A 20,428-nucleotide genomic window follows, 5' to 3' on the forward strand; every position below is an offset into this window, starting at 1 on the left:
AGTCAGAGTCAAACGAACGAAACGAACCCGACAACGAAGCCGGTCTCGGCGTGATGTTCGGTTTGGCGGCGGCGGCGGAATTTATGTTCGATGCGGATGTGGAGGCTGCCGAGACCGCAGTGGAAGCTGCTGATTGGTTGGTTGGTTGGATGGGAGGCGGCGTGGATGTACAAGCAGAAGAACACGCATAGGTGCAGGAAGATACTACTGACACTGTTGGTGATGATGATGATAGGGGTGGCGGCGAACACGACGATGGCAATGGCAAAGTATGAACAGTTTCGATGCGGGTGTGGTGTTTTTGTTTTGGGCCGATAGACACCCCAGTTGCCGATTGCAATCGTGGTGACGTTGGTGGTTGGCATTTAATGCGATCAGTCGGCGAACGAGATGGCAAGCAAGATGCCGAGTGGAAGGATAATGTCGACGATGGCAATGTGGATGAAGATGGTGGTGGTGGTGGTGAGGCACGTGTCGTGGTGGTTGTCATGGATGCAGAGCGTTTGGCGCGTGATTTGCCGTTCGTTATTTTATCGATGTGGTAAATGTTCGTGTTGTTGTTGTTATGTTGTGATTTCAGCGCATGAAATTGATAATGAGTTCGATTAGAATGGATTTGTTTACTTGTTCTAGGATATGCAGTTGAAGGAGATGAGGTAGGCTTGGACGCACTTTTACTACTATTACTACTATTATTATTATTATTATTATTATTATTGTTACTACTACTATTAGTACCATTTTGGTAGACAAGTTGTGACCCTGCCGATGAGGATGCGGATGCGGATGCAGTCGTGTGATGGGATGATAATGCGGCTTTCACTACAAATGCCAAATGATTTGATCGGGAGGCAGATGCAGATGCAGATGCGGATGCTGATGCAGGTGCAGTTTTTGTTGGTGTTGAATTTGGTGGAATTGGTGTACTACAACTGCGCTTATTGAACATAATTGCATTACAGTTATTATTGTAGCTGTTGTTGTTAGTGTTGCTGCTGGCGCCGCTGCTATTTCGATTGCCATTAGCTGTGGTGACATTGGTGGTGGTGGTTGTGGTGATGATGGTGGTGGTGTTGTTGGTATTGTTGGAGGAATTCGAGTTATTTTTGTTGCTATGATTGTGGTTGCTGAGGTATATTGGATTATTTGAGTTGTTGGCGGCTGACTGATGGGATGAGTGTTGTTGTAATTGCTGTTGTTCTTGTATTAGCTGTTGCTTTTGTTGCAAGAGCTCTTGATGCTGCTGCTGTTCCTTTTGCAATTGCAATTTCAACTTTTGCTTGCGTATTTTTGCATCTAAGTCGGCCTTGAAACTGGCCTTAGTCAAAAGCGGTGGCGGTGGTGGTGTAGGCACGCCCGATAAACGTTCCGCCACCGCTTCACAACTACCCCTACCACTACTACTACTCTTGCGCGTGCTACTAGATTCTAGTAAATTATCGGCCGCTTGGCCATTGAAAATACTCAAACTTGGCTTTGGCGGCAATGCTGCTTTGCGGCGTATTATGGTATCACTGTTGTTGTGTGCATTTGGTGTTGCCACCTTCCTACTACCTCCCCTACTCTCTTCTGGCGCTTGCGTTTGCGGCGTACCTGCGTAAGCATGTTGGTTGGGCGCTCGCAGAAGCGACAATTCGCTGCCGCTGTTGTTGTTCTCGCTGCAGCCCAGCAGCTGCAGTTGTTGTTCGCTGGAAGCGCGGAACGAGGAGAGCCGCTGTTTGGCAGGCGCTACGGTCGCGGTGTGCGGCGGCGAGGTGGGCACTGAGCACGACAACGACGACGACGACGACGATAGCGCCAACGCAGACATCATGCTCGATCCCGGCGCGGAGGCCGCGTTCAATGACGCGCACAGATTGGCCGGCAACTGCGTTAGCTCGCGCATATCCTGACGCGCTAACTGCTGCTGCAGCGGATCTTTGGTGCGCAGCACGACTATCTCCGAATTCTGCTTGACGTAGTCAATATCCGGCGTGATGGGTATCTGATGATCATAGATCATCACTACAACATTGCTACCGCCATCGCTGCCATTATCCATGCTGTACGAGGCGTGCGATACGCAATCGTCGGCCGTCGTTGTCGATGACACTGCCATCAGCGAGCGACTGTCGCCGATAACGCTGCCCACATCGGCGGGCTCATCCACGCCCGATGAAGCGGCTATCGACGATGACGAAGCCGCTGTGGCGAAGTGCGCAAACGTCGGATTCTCGTAGCCGCCCGCCAGCGAACTCGTTTCGCTTACATAGCAACGACTTAGCTCCGAATCGGAATTGTACTGCTGCAATGTGCGGCCATTATTGTCTCTGCTACTGCCAGCGCTAGTGTTGTGTTGGCCGTTGTTGGTGCTACCGTTAGCGCTGGCGTTGTTATTTAGTCTCGTTAGAGAGCCCACATCCGCGGCAATGTCATCGGAGGCAGCATCGGACAGATCAGTGCCACAGCCACTCGTTTGATTGCTAGCGCACTGCGGCGATTTGGGTGGTTGCGGCGCGCATATAACTGTTAAGGGCGTCAAATCGCCAGTGTTGCCACATTCCGACACTTTTGGCTTTGTGTTATTTCCCATGTCTTCGCCAACGCCGCTGCTACTGCTCGTGCTGATAAAGGGGAAGGACCGATCGCCGCAATTGTCCCCGGTTGATGCTGTCGGCGTCGTTGTTGTTGTTGGTGTAGCTGCTGTAGAATGCTTGTTGGCATCGATCTCGCGTTGAAACGAGTCTAATTCGCCAATTAAATTATTTAATTCTTGGATCGAATCTTCAAAACTTTTATCTACAAGAGGGTCACAGGTCGGTTTTATGGTGTTCGGTGTTTTCAGAGGGGTTTTTTTTTTGTTGTGGTTGTTGTAGAAATTGTTGGTTTTGTGCGTCAAAGAGTTGCATGTGTGTGTGTGTGGTTGGTGGATTTATATACATTTTGTTCATTGTGGTAGATTTTTTGTTTGCAAGGAAGTGTGAAATTGCAGTAAGAGTAGATTTACCGTTGGAGTTTTTTTTTCAAGCGAAATCATGTTACAAAATTGAAAAGGTGTTTTCATTGTTGATTTGTTGGTTTTAGTGTTGGAAGGTTTTGTGTGTTTGTTTTGTTGTCGTTGTTTCGTTGTTTCGTTTTTTTTTGTTTGTTATGTTGCGAAAACAAAAAAAAATAAAAGGAATATGTCGGGTAGAGTGGGGAAGAAAAAAGAAAAAGGGGAAATGAAAAACAAAGAGAATTTAATTAATTTGTTGTTGTAGTTTTTGTGTTGGAAACAAATGGAATTTAAACAGAAATAAAGACATACAGGTTAAGCGTGAAAGGGGAGAGGATCCAAGAGTTAGCTGAAGATCAAGAGCCCAAAGCCAAGGTCTTCGAAAACTTTAACTTTAAAAATAAATATTGCTTATTTGTAATAAAATTTTATATCGCAACAACAGTCAATCCGATGTGGAGATTCGGCATTAATTACATTCATATGTACATACATCGTAGTCATCATTACAAAAAGTCCTATGTCACAACTTTGACTTTTAGAGAGGCAAATTACTTGGCATTGCACGAGAGTTGTCACACGAGGAATCTGTTAAATGAGCTTCGCGTGAAGCGGTTACTCAACGCATAGCGCTTAAAGGCTGGTATGCAGCAGCTCTCAAGAAAACGGTCAAGAAAAAATTGTCATTATTTCGTGTGGGTGTGCCCAAGGAATTTTGACAACTGGTACTCTTCACCAGCCTATTGCCTCGCTCTTTCCTCAAGAAATAATGGAACGGCCATATATTTCTGTTGAAAGCATGGGTTGCCTTGTGCTCTTTTATTCACAATAAAACTTTAGAAAACCGTAGCGTAGCGAATTTCTTAAGAACTGCGTATTGCCTGAAGGAAGGAAATTTGACTCAAGAAAATTTCTTAGCCATTTCTTGTACGCGTCATTTTAGACTAATTAGACTATGGGATTGAGGACTTTTCTTTTAAACTTGCTTGGTAAAGTATAAAAAATTCGTTGCAGCTATTTATTCCTACTTATTATATGTATGTACATATGGCACCCTAAAAGCTCACTTAGTCTAGACTTAACTTAAGTAAGAAATCGTCTCAATGATTACCCAACACGTTAACTTATCCAGAAGCGAAAATATTTTGTTTTTGTATTTACCTTCTCAGCACAACAAAAAGAGTTTTAATAGTATTTTTCCAAGTTAAAGCAGATGGCGATAAAGAAGAAATTTTGGCGGATGTTATATATCGTTGTTTAAAGTACAAAACCGCGTACATACATATGTGAGGTTCATGGTACAATAGGTACAGGTATTGTGCTCCCTTATTTTCCTTTTGACGCAGTTCAATGTTGATTCTTTTACTTTTATTTGGCTTTGCTTTTTGTTTTCCCCGCAATTTAATATTTATATTTTTCAAAGCAAAAGAAAAAACGTTTGAAATGAAGTGAGCCATACAAATTTTGAATTTATTTACTAAGCAAATGTTTTTTTTTTTTTTTTTTTGTGTACATATGGGGCATTGAAATATCCCTTTTCCCTAGCAGTAAACCTTTTAGTCTATGCACAACAATTATATTTTTCAAATAAGGCATTTCGGAATATGCGCTCTCTGGGAAGACAATACCTGTAATTATTGTACCATGATGAGGTTGCATAAATTATTTTCTACTAGAGAGTAAAAACACTCATATTTCAAAATTGTTCTCTCTTTTATAAAGCGAATAACGAATGGACATGATTCAATAATACAAGGTTGGATAACCTGGCAGTTGTCTCGCTCCCGCATTCTGCCTTAGCCTGTGTTGCCTTCTTTTGTGATTTATAAAAACTACTACTAAAATACAAGGAGAAATATTGTCTTCGTATAAAAAGTTCAACAGGCAACACTGCCGATATTTTCATCGATTGTTTCGAGAAAATTCATTTTCTTATTGAGCAAATTCAAGTATGTATGGCAAAAAAATCAAAAATAATGGAAGTATTTTGAATTACAACAATAATTTACATATTTATTTTGCAAATAGTAGCGTTTTACAACAAGTGCAGCCGTTGCAAGTAAGTTTTGCATGCTAGTATCCCTGTATCCATCCACGTATGGTAGTACAAATATTAATAAATATATTCTCTTGTGAAGCTCAGGATCATTTGGGTGTCCGTCCAAGTTTGCTGGTGCATGTATTTTTACCCCTGCAGCCTTTGAGTTGGTCAAGTGCAGCCTTTGCATATTTACAAGTAAGTATACCACTCCATAAAAGCGAAAGTGGAAATATTAATAAAGGTATTTTCTTGTGCTGATTTTGACTGATTGCAGAAAAAAGTACACAACATTACAAAAAATTAACATTAAAAAAAAAACGAAATGTAATGTATTGAAGACATATTTTTAAAGTTTAACCGATATAATGATTAACAAGGCTGATTGGAGAAAAAAGTAAAAACCATTCCACAAAAATTAGATTTTTAAAAAACCAAATGTAATTAAATTGCGATATTGAAGGTCTAACTTTTAAATGTAACCAATATAATGATTAGCAAGACTGATTGGAGAAAAAAGTAAAAAACATTACTAAAAAATTTAAATTAAAAAAAAAACCAAATGTAATTCAATTTAAGATATTGAACATGCAATCTTTAAATGCAACAAATATAATACTTTTTAAAAGATGAATTTATATGCATTAAATCAATTGCATCTTTACCATTTGTATAATTCTTCATATAGTGCCTTTGAATAAAGGATTTGTTTGAATTCCATTAATTTCGTTAAATATATACTGGAATACCAATGAAACCATGGTTTATTTTGAATATTTGGGAATATTTCTTCAAATACTTCAAAGATTTTTTTTGTCAAGAATTTTATGTGAATATCCATTTATTTCATTTTTAATATTTATGTGGCCATAAAAAATTAATTCATTGTCTATTGTGTAGATAAGTGGAATCATCTTTATATATTTAATTCAATTTGTATACAAAAACGCTTTTCAGCACTACCAGACTACTTACTTTTCCTACTACCTTTACACAAAAGAGGATAAAATTGTGCCCCGCTTCTCTTTCCTTCTTAAATGCAACCTTACAAGGCAGTCGATTGACACAAATGTCAATATTTATCCAACCTTGTATTATTGAATCATGACGAATGGATAGGAATTGAGCCAAAAGCTTGTGTGAGCAAATGCAATTTTTGGCAACAAATGTCAGTTATACGCGATTTTGCAGAATGACGATACGCGGTTTTGTACTTTAAACGACGATATGTATGTTTATCTGTGTTCGTATGGAATAGTAGCTAATATCAAAAGGCTAGCTTTCGTATAATTTGGCATTCGCAGCATACAATTGCGAATGACTCACTGGCGCCGAGACGTTGAAGAACTTTTGGCAAATGAACGTGCAAGAAATAGTTCCGATACTAGCAAGTCAATTAACTTATTAAGTCTCACNATTTCGGAATATGCGCTCTCTGGGAAGACAATACCTGTAATTATTGTACCATGATGAGGTTGCATAAATTATTTTCTANAATTGAGCCAAAAGCTTGTGTGAGCAAATGCAATTTTTGGCAACAAATGTCAGTTATACGCGATTTTGCAGAATGACGATACGCGGTTTTGTACTTTAAACGACGATATGTATGTTTATCTGTGTTCGTATGGAATAGTAGCTAATATCAAAAGGCTAGCTTTCGTATAATTTGGCATTCGCAGCATACAATTGCGAATGACTCACTGGCGCCGAGACGTTGAAGAACTTTTGGCAAATGAACGTGCAAGAAATAGTTCCGATACTAGCAAGTCAATTAACTTATTAAGTCTCACCAAAAAATTCCTTGTGGTTTAAAGAACAAAAGGAATGCCGCATTATACTAAAGTCAGCTACCGTTCCCTACGAACACAGATATGGTCTGTGCACTGTTTTATTAAAAGAAAAAAAATATACATTTTAAATAATTTTGAGTTGTGACTGTTTTTGATTTCGGGTGCCAAAAGTTGGGAAATCTACTTAAACGGCAGTTATCCCACCAGAGCGGATCAATTAATAATTCATATTTACTTCTAAAAACATAACAGATGGCACAGCTCTTTCTTATTCATAAGATATCGCCAGTCACCGTGATTGTTCTTCTGCAGGCATAGTAACGATTTATTTAACAAGTAATTTTTACCAAAAAAAAACCGACTTAAATATATATATATCTATATATTTCATGATCCAATGATCGGATCTAAACCAAATTAGTATGGGACCACCTCTGAGACACTACCTTTCCGTTGCAAAAAGAATTATTGAATTATTATCGGTTGATGTGGTGCAAAGTTATGCGGTAACATACGTAAAAAAAAAAAAAAAAAAAAAATATTCCTCCTTTTTTGGAAGTCGGTTAAAAAGCATTTGCAACGATGATTACGATATTTACATATTCAAATGTATGTACGTATGTACACTTTTTTAAGTCTGGATCTACTCACAATGAAACTGTGCAAATTTCTAGGAATCATCCGTTCCTTTTATATGCGTTCTTTGATCATTTTTATTACAATTAAACACCTCTTACTTTACCAGAGACTTCTTTCATCCATATTATATGTAAAACGCTGACTAAATAATAGATCTTTGGGATAACTCTTGAATGCGCCACTTAACGTGCTGAGCAAATAACAGTTGTGACAAAATGGCGGGGGGGGGCTTAAATACATAGTTAATAGTTGTGGGGCTTGGAATTCTTATTTGTGTAGAAATTTGCTAAGGAGGCACGTTTAAAGTTTTATAGACATAAATTGGTTGCATGTGTTGCGAGTTGCTTGGAAGGCACAATAACAGCCGGAGGTTGTGTACGAGTACAGTGAATACTAATAGTTTCTTTTTATACGAATATTGTTTTTGGCGCCTACTTGGCGCAGGAGCTTGGAAAGCCGCCTCACGCCATGCCTACTCACCCACATCTGGTTGCTCCAAATGCTGCTGCTGCTGCTGTTGCACTGGCTGCTGGTAAAGATTACCGGTATTTGTTGAGCGGTATACGTCCTCTTGGTTGCGTCGTGTGCCGTAAATAGCATCGCTGCCGGTCGAACGACCGGTTGTGACTGCCGTGGTGGATGCTGCAGCTGCGGCGGCGGCGGCAGCGGCGGCCTGTTTTTCGAACATGGATGCCTTCTGCAGCACCGAGGCGCGTGAACGTTCGTCATTCTCGACAATAGTTGGTGATTCTGTATCGATCGCGGCAGAAGTTAGATTGGTGGAATTCGTATGCTCTTCATCGGGCGTTTCGGTGGGTGTGGTTTGGGAGTTATTGGTTGTTGTAGCATATTTTATAGAAGTGGTGTTTATGTTGTTACTGTCTGGCTGTTGTTGTTGCTGAGGATTGGTTTCGTTAGTGGGTGGTGCGACGTTGGCGGCGGTTGCCGCTTGTCCGCCATCAGTTTCGGTGATCTTTAAGACATCGCTGTCGACTGATGCTGTGCCACTTTGAGGTGGTGTCGGCGAGTTGACGTTATACACAAAGCCGCTCATCATTCCGCTCGTCACGCTACCGCCACTTGGTGTGCCGGCCGCTGTCGACGATGGCGAATTTGTCAGCAGCGGCGAGTAGTGGTTTTGTGGTGTTGAGCTGCCGCTCGAGGGTGTCGGTGTTTGGCCAACAAGTGGCGTGGTTACCGTGCCGGACTCTATGGAGGGATGCGAGTGCAAAGAGGGTGTGTTCGAGGACGCAGACGAAGAGGAAACGGAATGTGAACGTGCCTTGCTGGCGTTGTTATTGCTGACACAAGCAGTGGCACCTTGATGCTGCTGTTGTTGTGACTGGTGGTGACCCGATGCAAGCGAATCGTTGGAATACTGCGAGCAAATCGAATCGATGGAGTGTTGTTGTTGCAAGCAACTAACGGGCCGCTGCTGCTGCTGCTGTTGTTGTTGTTGTTGTTGCTGCTGGTTAGTGATTTTCAGCGCAGCCATGTTGGCCAGCTCCGACATATTGACGTACGTCGGTGGCGATGGTGACTGCAGCTGGTGTTGTGGCAGCTGCGATTGTTGTTGCTGTTGCTGTTGCTGCAGCTGTTGTATTTGCTGCTGTTGCGCATGATGTGCTGAAAGCTCTGCTCGCAGCATTTGGTAATTCGGTTTTTGAGTGAGTTTTTGTTTATTGTAAGACAATTGACACATTGAAAGCATGCGGAGGGCGGCGGTGGCGGCGGTGGCGGCGTAGCGTGTATGTTTGTGTGTGTGTTTTATTTGTATTTAGGAAGTGTAAAGCATAATAACGGGGAATAAAGAGCACAAAAACAGGATAATTAGTAAATTTGGATTGCTGGGAAATTAGCAAAACATGAAGGTCGGCACGCAATCGGACGGGTCCGAAGAGGGGAGAAGAGATTCGGCGCTTACCTTTGGTTATGTGAGCCGGTATAGGTGATGGGCATTGCCGCTGCAAGAGATTGTTGGCGCTGCGCGTATTGGTGGCCGAAAGCGGACGTTCCAGCGAAGAGCAACGCTGTAAGAGTAATTCAAGAATTAGTTATGGAAACGGTAAAATTAACATTTTTTTTTCTAAAAGGAGGTTTTGTGAAAGATGATGATCGCATTTCAACTGATCGACATTAAAGTAGAGCACTGCTCTGCTGCTGGGAAAGAAAATAAACCGCATGTTGAAGTCAACCAAAATTTAGGAGGCAGATCTGGCAAAGAACTAGGGAACTCCTTTGGTCCTGCTATGGTATTTCTGCTCCTATCAAATCTGGGTTTGGCTATATGACAGCTTGACACCTTGACGCCTCCTATAAGGATCACTAAAGATTCTGGGGAAAAATGTTTCCCACTGGAGTTGAAATCCGGTCCTCGATTGGGACCATTTGGGAACCCACCCAGGCTAGCTCATCATCAGATCCTTTCCGGAAATATTGCGATAAACACGCACTCAAAAACTGAATCTCGATCGAACTACTGATCCGGATACATGTGACCTGTGTGTTACTCATAAAAATTATTCGGGAATTAGGGGCATTTTAGAGCAACCAAAATTAATTTAGATGCTCTCTTATTCATGGCATTACGCCAGCTGACTCAAACCTATTTTTGCGAATTTATCAGAAACCGAGTGAGCATCTAAATAAATCCTGGCGGACATAAAAGCACCAGTTCCTCGAATAATTTGTATCTGTATTTGGAAAAGTGGGTAAGCTGGCGTGACGGATGTTAATCATACGATCAGTGTTGCCGTTGTTCGATTAAAGGGGCAATTTGACCCTTTTTAAGCGCCCATACCGTTTCACCCGACTTTTTGAAAAATTTGGATTTTTTTACCCTTTTCCAAAAATTATGTGCACCTTTTGTCTCTTTTTAGAGTTTTTTTAGGAAATACTAACAGAACCCTGTAACTACGAAAATATGCACCACTTAAAACTTTTAAAGAAAATGCAACTCTTCTCTTTGCAGCAGCTAGATTTATGTGTATGTTTGCAACCCTTTTTTGTACAAAGCTTGGCCCGCTATTTTTTCTTTTTTTACTAGTAAAAAAAAGCAAAAACAATATGGTGGCCGTTTTTTCGTCAATGACCCTTTTTGGTGACTTTCTGAAAATTCTCAACGGCAACACTGCATAGGATTTCCTTATTCAACTTTGGTATTTAAAAAGAGGCTCTAGTTATGTTTTTTCTTGTTTGGCCATGATTACGCATTGCTCAGCTCATCGGCTACTCACCATGATGTTGTTCACCACAAATTATTAAAATAGACACATCATCGGCATGGATTCCCCTGGTTGAGTTGAGTAGTACTAAGTTGATAGTGGTAGACTATGAAGGTGGCAAAATCACTCCACCCTGAATCATGCCCTATTGTTGCTTCTCGTTAGCATGCAGCTTCCAAATTCTGCTGAAATACTTATGCAGTGCAAGCATCGCCATTAACCATGCGCTGATACACTCCTCGACTGAAAGCTCTTCTAAGAATTTCTGGATGCATAGCTTGAAGGATCCTGATTGGGATCCTGCTTTCCAGTTTTTGGGATTAAAAATAATTTTATGTGCAAAAAAACCAAGTGGCAGTACCGGTTAATTGCATTTAATGTCGATCAGTTGGTTTTTTTTTTTAACTGGCCTATATTTTTTTAAAGCGATCTACATATGTACTATGTATACTAACGATTTGCTTCGTTTTTGAAATAATTTGTTTAAGGATAATCAGAGATGGGACTAGCAATACGAGGCATGCATCATTTACAATTTGTGTATTTGAATTATTTAGGTAGGCGATGATGAAATTTTAGGTGTGGGCTTGATTTGGAATTCAGGTTGGAAAAGAGATTACGTCCTAAACTTACCACACGTGTTGGTTTCTGAAGTCAAAGTGTAACACAATCAAATTAACAAGAATTAATCACCTCAAATACAAATACATATGTACATATGTACAGACACAGAGAACAGAAAAGTCAAGTGTTGAATTGCATAGCGTAACTTACCACAGGCAGAGGTGGACGACTCAGCGCACCAGCTGGCGACTTCAGTGCAGATGGCGTATTGGCGCCGGACCCTGCGCCACCTGCGCTGGGCCCATTTGGCGTGCCCGGTATGGTGCCGCTCCCGCCATTGCCCTCCATAATGGTCTCGGGATTCTGGAACGTGTAAACAGTGAGAGGCGGTCGTTGGTGGCCCTTTTCGTAGGCGGTTGAGATTGTGTGTGGCCGATCGGCGGCAGGTGGCAGCACAGGCACCGCATCCTGGGAATGTGGAGGCCAAGTGGAAACGGCGTGCGATTGACTAGTGGCAGTGGAAGCCTTATATAAGAGATATTGAAATTAATAAAAGCATAAAAAAAAACACAATTCGTTTGGAAAATAAATGAAGCACAACAAAAGGCAGAATGAGCCACAGACAAAAAATCATAGCGAATTAAAATTCTATTTTACGAAATTTGAAAAGTAATTAATATATAAAAATAAAAACCTGTGTGGTTAGCGCTGGCGAAGAGCAAAAGCCACTATCACTGGATTCACCAGGTTTCAAGCGTATTGCAGGCGAAATTAACTGCGATTGAAAAAAAAGAAAACATAAAATAAACGAATATGACAACAAAAATAAAAACGAAGAACTTAAACAATAAAATCACATATAGAATATGATGAATGGGATGGATACCCTCGCTCAAAGAAATGTAAACGAAAGGTCATGAGTGAAGCGTAACACCGACATTTAGCAGAGCTGCCACCTGGCGCCAGCCAAGCCACTCCACTCTCTCTCTTTCCTTGGTCGCGCCACTCACTCACCTGCGAAAGCGAACGTGGATAGTGGTGATGTCCCGGTGAATTGCTTGAGCCGCTGCTGTTCATGGAGCTAATGGAACAAACGGAGCTTTTGCGTGAACCCAGCGAATTGGAGCAACCACCTTGGGAGCCCGAACCGCCGCCAGGCGACTCGGGGTACAGCGTCATTGTGGCTTTGGCGTCATGTATGAGCTCCTCGGAGGCTGGCGGCAAAACGCTCGGATCCTTCGTTACAATGGCAATTGAATCCATTGCTTCCTATTATGCCGAAAGTAAACAAATTTAAGAAATGAAACGAGATAAAATATTTTTTGGTGCTAAACCAGTCCTACTAGACCCACCTGTAAATGCCCGAGCTCTGACATCACTTCGCATTCCTCCTTCACGACCGGCTGCAGCATGTGCACGAAGGTACAGTATCGCAGCCGTTCCTCAATCATTGCCGAACGCAGCGATTTCTTTTCGACCTCTTCCAACTCGACGCGTCTCAAGGTCACATCTTGCATATGCGAATCCATAAGCGACTGTATGGTGTCCGACTGACCTTTGCGAGCTTTCTTCTGCAGACGCAGCGTATCGCTGGAACGCTTTTTGAGTTCGGTGCGACAGCGTTTATACTCTTTGGCATGCTCTTTATCTATGGTGATCACTGTGCGTTTCCAGTCTTCTAATTTATCCTGGAAATTCAAAGGTGGTTCGCAAACAATTTTTTATGTTCACAAATAATTAGCTTAACTCACTTGTAGGGGCTGTACCAGGCAGTCCATTATCGCTGTAGTAAAAGTTTTCAGACGTGATTCGACAGCTTTGTGTCGCAGGCAGACACGGGTTAAAGCGGTGCCGATTTCCTTGGAAGCACCTGTAAAAGAAATTAAGGCATCTTGTAGAAATTAAAACACACACGACGATTACAGATGTATTTCCAAAACATAACAGAATAGCTAATTTTTTTTTTTTTAACTGTCGATATACTAGCTGTATCTTGCCATGACGGATCAGTCTTTGGCTGAGACTCTCTCAAGCGTCTGCGGAATTTTGGGCAGGTGCATGTCGAACAGATTAGGAGATAGCTCGGAAATTGTGATTTTCGCTGTTTGAATTTTCCTTGGAAAAAGGAACGTGATTGGCCTGTAGAAGTCTTCTAGTTCTACTGATCTCAGAGATAATCTGTGTGACGAATGACAGATTGAGGAATGTAAAATCCCGGTACGTCAAGTAGTTTTAGCATCACGATTTAGTTTCCGCTTTGGCTTCCTGCACTTCCTGGGCGTTATGAGCTGTATGTTTCATCTGGGCTCTGTAATGGTATCCTCTCCGAATTTGATGGCTGAATCGTCGTTGTATTTTGTCGGTCTAGAAAGGGAATTGACAGTCGCCCACAACCTGCTGACTTCGGTTTGAAGATGGTAGGTTTCTGAGAGCTTTAACTGCTTTTGCCGCTTATGTTCCTTAACGATGCGCTTTATCTTGATTCTGGTATCGTCGCGATGGTTTCAAAGCTTCGAGTACGCTTGTGCGCTTGTTAAAAAGTCATTACAAAAACCTTTCCTTTCCCTGCCATTTGTGTGACGCACACCAGCGCGGCGAAAAACTTGGGAAATTATTTGACACACTGACCAACATCAAGCACAAAATTACCGCTAATTGAACTAAATAAAATTGTGATTTACGGTTCATTTGAAAATGAATATGAAAAGTCGGAAGTGGTGCTTTTAATTTATCAGTGATGCGCTTAAAAAAAAAAAAAATAAGAATTGAAAATTTAACACACTTTCCACTTTATCCTTTTTCCCACCATATCAAAGCAAAGATGACAAGCAGATTGACGAACTTGATAAACTTGTTTTAAATTGGAAATGAATGATGGACTATTTTGTTATCAACTAAGATTGTATGTACATACCCTAAGCTCATAAGCTGTATTCACACCTGTACATTTTGCATTGGTAGGATCTTGAACCCAGAAATCAGTAGTGGCCTCAGTATTACAGAAATTCTGAAAATTCAAGAGCAACATTCTGTGCTCGTAAAAAATTAAATATTTACAGCCCCATCCAAAGTAAGCGTCATGAAAAACATCTTTATAATAACCACGCCATATTGTCTAAGCTTATTTTGGTTGTATATACATATGTACATACACATTTATACCAATCGACAAAGAGAATATTAAATGAAAAAGACAAAAAGACCAACGAGGAGTGTTCGCTATTTTTTTTCGTTCAGTTTTCGATTTTTTTTTTGCTCTTCTGCAACAGTCACATAGCTGGTGCATGCAACACCCGGTCAACAACCGGTCTTCATGCACATTGCCGCCGGCACGCCACCGCCACCGCCACCTCACACCGTAACAGATGCAGTGGCACACCGGCTAATATTGTCATTGCAACTGTATTATTTTTGTTGTTATTGGCTGTACCGTTGCAACTGCCCCCATTTAACGGCGACGACGGCTACAGCGACGCTTACACTACCGGTGAGGCTATCTACTTTCGTGTACACACACTCTGGCCACACTCTGTCGCTAGGCAAATAAAAGAGGGGCACTCGCTGCAGAATGTGGCTAGGTTGGCTGGGGGAGGGAGTGGCGTCGCAAAATAACGCAATTCTACGCCATATGCAACTACAACAGCAACAACAATTACAACAACTGCAACAGGAAACAGAAAAAAATGCGACATAAATGCGAGCTAGTTGCTAGTTGTTGGTTGTTGGTTGAAGCTTATTTCTGATCAATTACAAATACGACGACAACAAAAACAACAACAGTGTGGCTTTTGATCAAGTTTTTGTGGCACTTTTAGTTGTCGTATCAGTCAATTCTCACACCGACTGTTGAATACAAAGAGGGCAGCGAACGAAAATAACTTAATTAGAAAAATCAATCTAAAGACACTTTAAGGTTTATTATTAGAAGTGAATAAATCGAATATCGTCATGTCGACTCGCTTTATGGTTTGGCGTATTTTTTTTTTAACTTAATTTAGGTTTAGGTAAAGTTAGCTGCGATGCGGCTGAGTAGTTAGAGGCAGGCCCAGGTTGGAGCAACATCTAAATTAGAAAACGTTTGTTTTTTTTTTTTGTCTAACAGTAGCGAATTGGAGGAGCAGTGCTGCGGGCAAAAACTTGGCAAAACTGTAAGCGCCAAAATATTATTATTACTATAAAGTTAGATTGCTCTCTTCAAGAAGTCAATCAAGTCAATTCAAGAATCATTGCCCAAGAGGATTCTTAATGTTTTTTTTTGTATGCCTTTAAAACATTCTAGACTGAATAATCTAGTCATATGTCGGCGAAGCCATTGTCCTTTTCTCTTCAGTTCCTTCAGAAAAAGTTATGTGGAACACCGATCTACCGTGCATTCGTTTTTAATAGTTTTCCTTGGAACTCGAACCTATTTTCCTAGTAAAGATACAGCCAGAAATAGTTGTAAAACCATTATCTGCCTGCGGCGTATACAGATTTATACCATTGAGCGAAGGAGTGAATCTGCATATCGTTAGCTTAATATAGAAAGGGGCCCTATCTCACATTTTCGTCGCCGAAATACATAAATCCGTAACTAATTAAAAGTCTAAAATTCACTTTTAGATTCATTATGATGCATTTAAAATTAAATTATAAGTCCCTACATCGTTTTATGCAATAAAATTTTTTAGTCAGTTACGGCATTTAGTCAGTTTGCATTTAGGGCATTCTATATTAAGGTAAGGACATACCTACTACACCAACAACAGCGTACAAATAGCAGGAAAAAATTACGAACACAGCAATTGCACCCAAACCAAACGACAATTAACACTTCGACAAATAATATCGGCAAAAAACTTGACCACCACTCACTCAAGTAGATTTCCACCCTTTGTGGGAAAGCAAATATGAACCAACGAAAAAGGGAGAAAATATTACACAATAAGGGTATTCTCTGAGTCTTGCAAAGCCCTTGCACGGTGCACAGATTGCACGGATTGCACGGTAAAAACCGGTTTTCGTATGGGACAGCTTTGCAAACCGTGCAATCCGTGCACCTTGCAAGGGCTTTGCAAGACTCAGAGAATACCCCTAATGTATTAAGGTTTGCATACATAATGAGCGGTGCTGGGGTTTATGGCGTTTTGTAATACATACTTATTTGTTACAATTTCACAGCATAGACGAGTAGTTCTAAACATACATTTCAAGGGTTCAGAAGCACAGAATTGTTTTGGCGGGTTGGCGACATTCACTTAAGCTTACTTAACGCTCACTGAGAAAAGCAAGTACGTCTAAGTCATTACATTATCCCCCAGCTAAATGAAAAAAAGGGCAGTCGAGCGAGTTGCCCGCTAGTGAAATTCATTTACAAAATACTCGCATGCATCCCACTACAGACAAGGGCCACAAGAGTCAAGTGAATAGCTTGACTGCAGCGAAGCTTTAATGTTAAAATCCTGCATTTCCATGAATACATTTTAGAAGGAATAAAAAAGTGCATAGTTTAGCAAATATACATTGTTGTTGTTGTTGTTGTTGTTCTTGTTGTAACAGCATACACATTCTCCAAAGAGTTTTTGGGGAGTAATGCTAGAGTGACAGACAGTCCTTGGGCCAAATACATACATATACATACATACGTACATATGTATGTACATAAATCTGGGTCGTTCCGGTTACGTAGGTCCAACTGTCGTGGGAACGTATGTAAGATGGTCGTGGTCAGTGCTTGCGGACGCGCGTCTACTGTATCAACAACCTTCACATGGTCAGCTAACCAAAAAAAAAATGTCAATAACAAGGCGCATTTGAGGCGGAGGCAGTCGTTCGAGTAGCTAACAGTGATTCCAGTGACGAACTCTGGGATCGCCGCCAAACTTCACTTCCTCAACTTGCGTCAGAAAAAAAAACAAATTACGAACGTAGAATCAGGTAAATGAATTCTGCAAGTACGCGGAAACAAAGATGGCAGAGTGGTAAGCGGAAAGCAGCGATCGATCGGCCTATGGCGTCGTAGCTTTGTTTATTTATTTGTTGTGATTTCTGGCAATAAACAGCGTGATGCCGCAACATGTTTAGCCGTTGGTGATCAATCTGATGGCAGCAGAAATGCTGCGGGCAACATTGCTGCGTAATAGTGCAACATGTGCGTGTGCCTTTGAAATGCTTTCCCACAAGTGAAGCGTCAGAGGAGGAATCGCGAGAATAAAATCTCTCTATTGCGTTGCGTTGTTTATTTCGAAGTTCTTCTATTTTTATTTGCACATACATACATACACTAGTAAATACGTTGTATATATAAATATACATATGTATATATGTACGATAATATAATGTTTGTATATCTATGCGTTGGGGGTTTGAACTTACCTCTTGAATTTGTTGCTGCGTCTGCGATTTTTTGGAAGGCATCCAAATATGCGGCGATTGCCTGAATGGCGGCACTGCAAATAAACAGAGATAAAAAACATTAAATTAAATTTGAAAGTGCTACATATGTATGTATGTATGTAGATATACACGTTCATATGTACATATGTTTATATTTTTGTATATCATCACTAAACCGAAAATTGCTTTGCTGCTCTCAAATGATTTGTTTAATTCTTTTTTTTTTGTACGCTTTTAGTCGCGATAAAAATACAGATTTTTTTTATTACAAAGTGCGAAATCGTTTTGCGGTGATGGTGATTTTACGCAGATACACTTTGTGTTGGCGGACAAAGCGTGCTTCACAAGAACAAAATAATGGTGTAATTAAAGAGTCCGAATAGAATAAAAATTCTTTAAAAAAAAAAATATACTATATACGATAAGGAACTATGTATGTATTTGTAACCAACTCTTTTGCCGAATTTTCACATGGCATTGAAATGGCAAAAGATGTGTGCCATTTAAAAAAATGTTATTAAGTAGGTTTTCGTTTTTACATAATGACATAAGTACATATATACATACATACATATTTTGTGTAGCCCACCCAAAATCCAAAATTTTTCCGATCCGAAGTTTAAATCAGAATTAACATTTTCTCTCACCGTTTATGTTACTTAAATCTTCAATCACCTGCCAACAGTACATTGGCAACAACGCCAAAAAAAAGCTCGACACCAGTTTCTCATGCAATTGGAGTTACTGCAGCAAAGGAGCAAAGGAGTGTCTGCGAATGGCTTTAGTGCGGACCTATTTAAATCTTCTATTTCATTTATTGCCCTAATAAATTACGACGATTTTGCGATTGTAAAAACTTTCAGAAAGTAATTCATCACCAATGCAATCGTTTTGTGCAATTCCGTGCTTCTGAGGGAAATCAAATTCGCTTTGTTATGCGGAAAAAGCAAGCAACTCTCACTGGTCATTTATAATACCGAAAGTAGGCCACGAATTCCACATACAACAAATGATGGCATAAACATACTTAGGTCAAATGCAAATTTTATGATTTTAACTTCAGCGTTCGGGCATTTCTCATATACAGTGGTGGACGAAATAATAGAAACTTTTTACTTTAACCAGTTTTAGTTATATTACTTTGTTTATTCGATGTTTAATGTTTTTGTATAAAAGTCTAACCAATAAATAAAACACACACTATATAAATCCATATTTCAAAGTTTGTACAAAAATTATAAAAATTCAGCAAATTTTAACAAAAACCCCCAAAAATTTCAAACTTTTTAATCAGATATTTTTTTAAAATTTTGGGTATGCAGTTTCATAGACCATTAATTTTTTTTCTTTTAAGCATGGTCGAGCATACTTTATATGGGAGAAAATGCACAACACCGCCAGCCAAATAAATTATTAAAAATCATAGCGTCTTGCGGTTTGCAGATTTGTCTACTAAAATTTAATGGGCTATAAAACTGCATACCCAAAATTTTTCAAAAAAATCTGATTGAAAAGTTTGAAATTTTTGGGTGATTTTGATAAAATTTGTTGAATTTTTATAATTTTTGTACAAACTTTGAAATGTGGATTTATATGGTGTGTGTGTATATATTGCGCTAGACTTTTATACAAAAATATTAAACATCGAATAAACAAAGTAAAATAGCCAAAACTGGTCAATGTAAAAAGTTTCTATTATTTCTTCCACCACTGTATGTATGTATGTATGAATGTAGATATGCATTTAACGATTTCCATGAATAATTGTATGTGTATGTATGTGTACATATGTACATAGCTACATACATTGCTAGTGGACCACTATTTCCAAAAATAATGATGCCACTCTATACATATTTGAATTTTTTCCAATTGTTTGTTTAGAAAATAAACATTTCAGCAGATTATTCCCAACATAAAGAAATTAGGTAAAGAAAGCCGTAAAAAGTTTCAGTTAGAGCAAAGGAAAATAATTTTGATAATTGCTGAAGAGAGAGCAGCGGCCGTAGTCGCGAGAGACAAGAGTAGGTACTTACCGTAAACATTGGTGTAACTTCGTGGCCTTGGTAACAAAGTCTTCCCATAGCGGTGATGTATTCTGAAAGAAGAGCACAGAAAATAAAAAGGTGGATTAGAAAGGAATAGATACACAATTTGCACAATTTAAGTGATTTACTTGGAAAATGAACGTACGTTAAAATAACTTAATAATTAAGAAAACAGAATCAGGAAACAAATATGTACGCCATCTTTTTAACACTTTGTATACAAATTCAACAATCGCCTTTAATCCAACTTAAATTACATATTTAAGTCGATTAAAATGTTGTTTGAGATCGACCAGCCAGCCAGCAAAGTACTCTCATTTTCATGTGCTTATTACAAAAATATTTCGCACAATATTTTTCACATTTTTTCATAAATTAAATTCGCAGACACAAAATGGCTGAGGCTCTTGCCGGCGGAGGTGGATAATTGCGGATGAAATGACATTCAACAGTTCAACAAAGTTGTAACAACTTTTGCACTGCAAATAGCAACAACAATAACAAAACAAATTAAACAAATTGTTGTTTTTGTGCAAAATAACGATGATTTACGCACAGCTGGAATGTAAACTAAAATTTAAGCAAAAAATTAAAAATCCCACAGAAGTAACTTTTCGCCCGGCAAGCGGTGGTGGAAATTCATTTAATCGGATACCCGCTGGGCAAGCAAGCGAGGGCCGGCCGTATTAAATGGAATGAAAAAGCCACATACATGCGCTTTAAGGGATCAATCTCAGCTATTAATTAAAAAAACAAATCATGTGTACGAATATTCA

At 39.9% G+C, this 20,428-nt stretch overlaps 2 protein-coding genes across 14 annotated transcripts in view; one reads left to right on the forward strand and one right to left on the reverse strand.

Moving 5' to 3' along the window:
* Nucleotides 1-20,428, reverse strand: part of mim (missing-in-metastasis) — a 109,519-nt gene that overhangs the window by 14,946 nt on the left and 74,145 nt on the right. For 8 of the 12 annotated variants that reach the window (XM_017619999.1, XM_017620060.1, XM_017619994.1 and 5 more), the window contains exons 3-12: nucleotides 19,641-19,702; nucleotides 17,584-17,657; nucleotides 12,981-13,099; nucleotides 12,582-12,917; nucleotides 12,244-12,498; nucleotides 11,924-12,004; nucleotides 11,440-11,754; nucleotides 9,366-9,471; nucleotides 7,922-9,076; nucleotides 28-2,778 (exon numbers count right to left, since the gene is read on the reverse strand). In XM_017619999.1, the coding sequence (XP_017475488.1) occupies nucleotides 28-2,778; nucleotides 7,922-9,076; nucleotides 9,366-9,471; nucleotides 11,440-11,754; nucleotides 11,924-12,004; nucleotides 12,244-12,498; nucleotides 12,582-12,917; nucleotides 12,981-13,099; nucleotides 17,584-17,657; nucleotides 19,641-19,702 (5,254 nt within the window). The remainder of the gene's footprint in view (nucleotides 1-27; nucleotides 2,779-7,921; nucleotides 9,077-9,365; nucleotides 9,472-11,439; nucleotides 11,755-11,923; nucleotides 12,005-12,243; nucleotides 12,499-12,581; nucleotides 12,918-12,980; nucleotides 13,100-17,583; nucleotides 17,658-19,640; nucleotides 19,703-20,428) is intronic. The other 4 variants (XM_017620005.1, XM_017620019.1, XM_017620033.1 and 1 more) reach the window with 4 other exon arrangements.
* Nucleotides 16,340-20,428, forward strand: part of LOC108366082 (uncharacterized) — a 39,567-nt gene continuing 35,478 nt past the window's right edge. For both annotated transcript variants that reach the window (XR_001848044.1, XM_017620371.1), the window contains exon 1: nucleotides 16,340-16,499. The gene's annotated coding sequence lies outside the window, so the exon portion shown is untranslated. The remainder of the gene's footprint in view (nucleotides 16,500-20,428) is intronic.

This window comes from Rhagoletis zephyria, unplaced genomic scaffold, assembly GCF_001687245.7.
Source record: "Rhagoletis zephyria isolate East Lansing unplaced genomic scaffold, Rhagoletis_zephyria_1.1 Rzeph_scaffold_00038, whole genome shotgun sequence".
NCBI classification, from domain to species: domain Eukaryota; kingdom Metazoa; phylum Arthropoda; class Insecta; order Diptera; family Tephritidae; genus Rhagoletis; species Rhagoletis zephyria.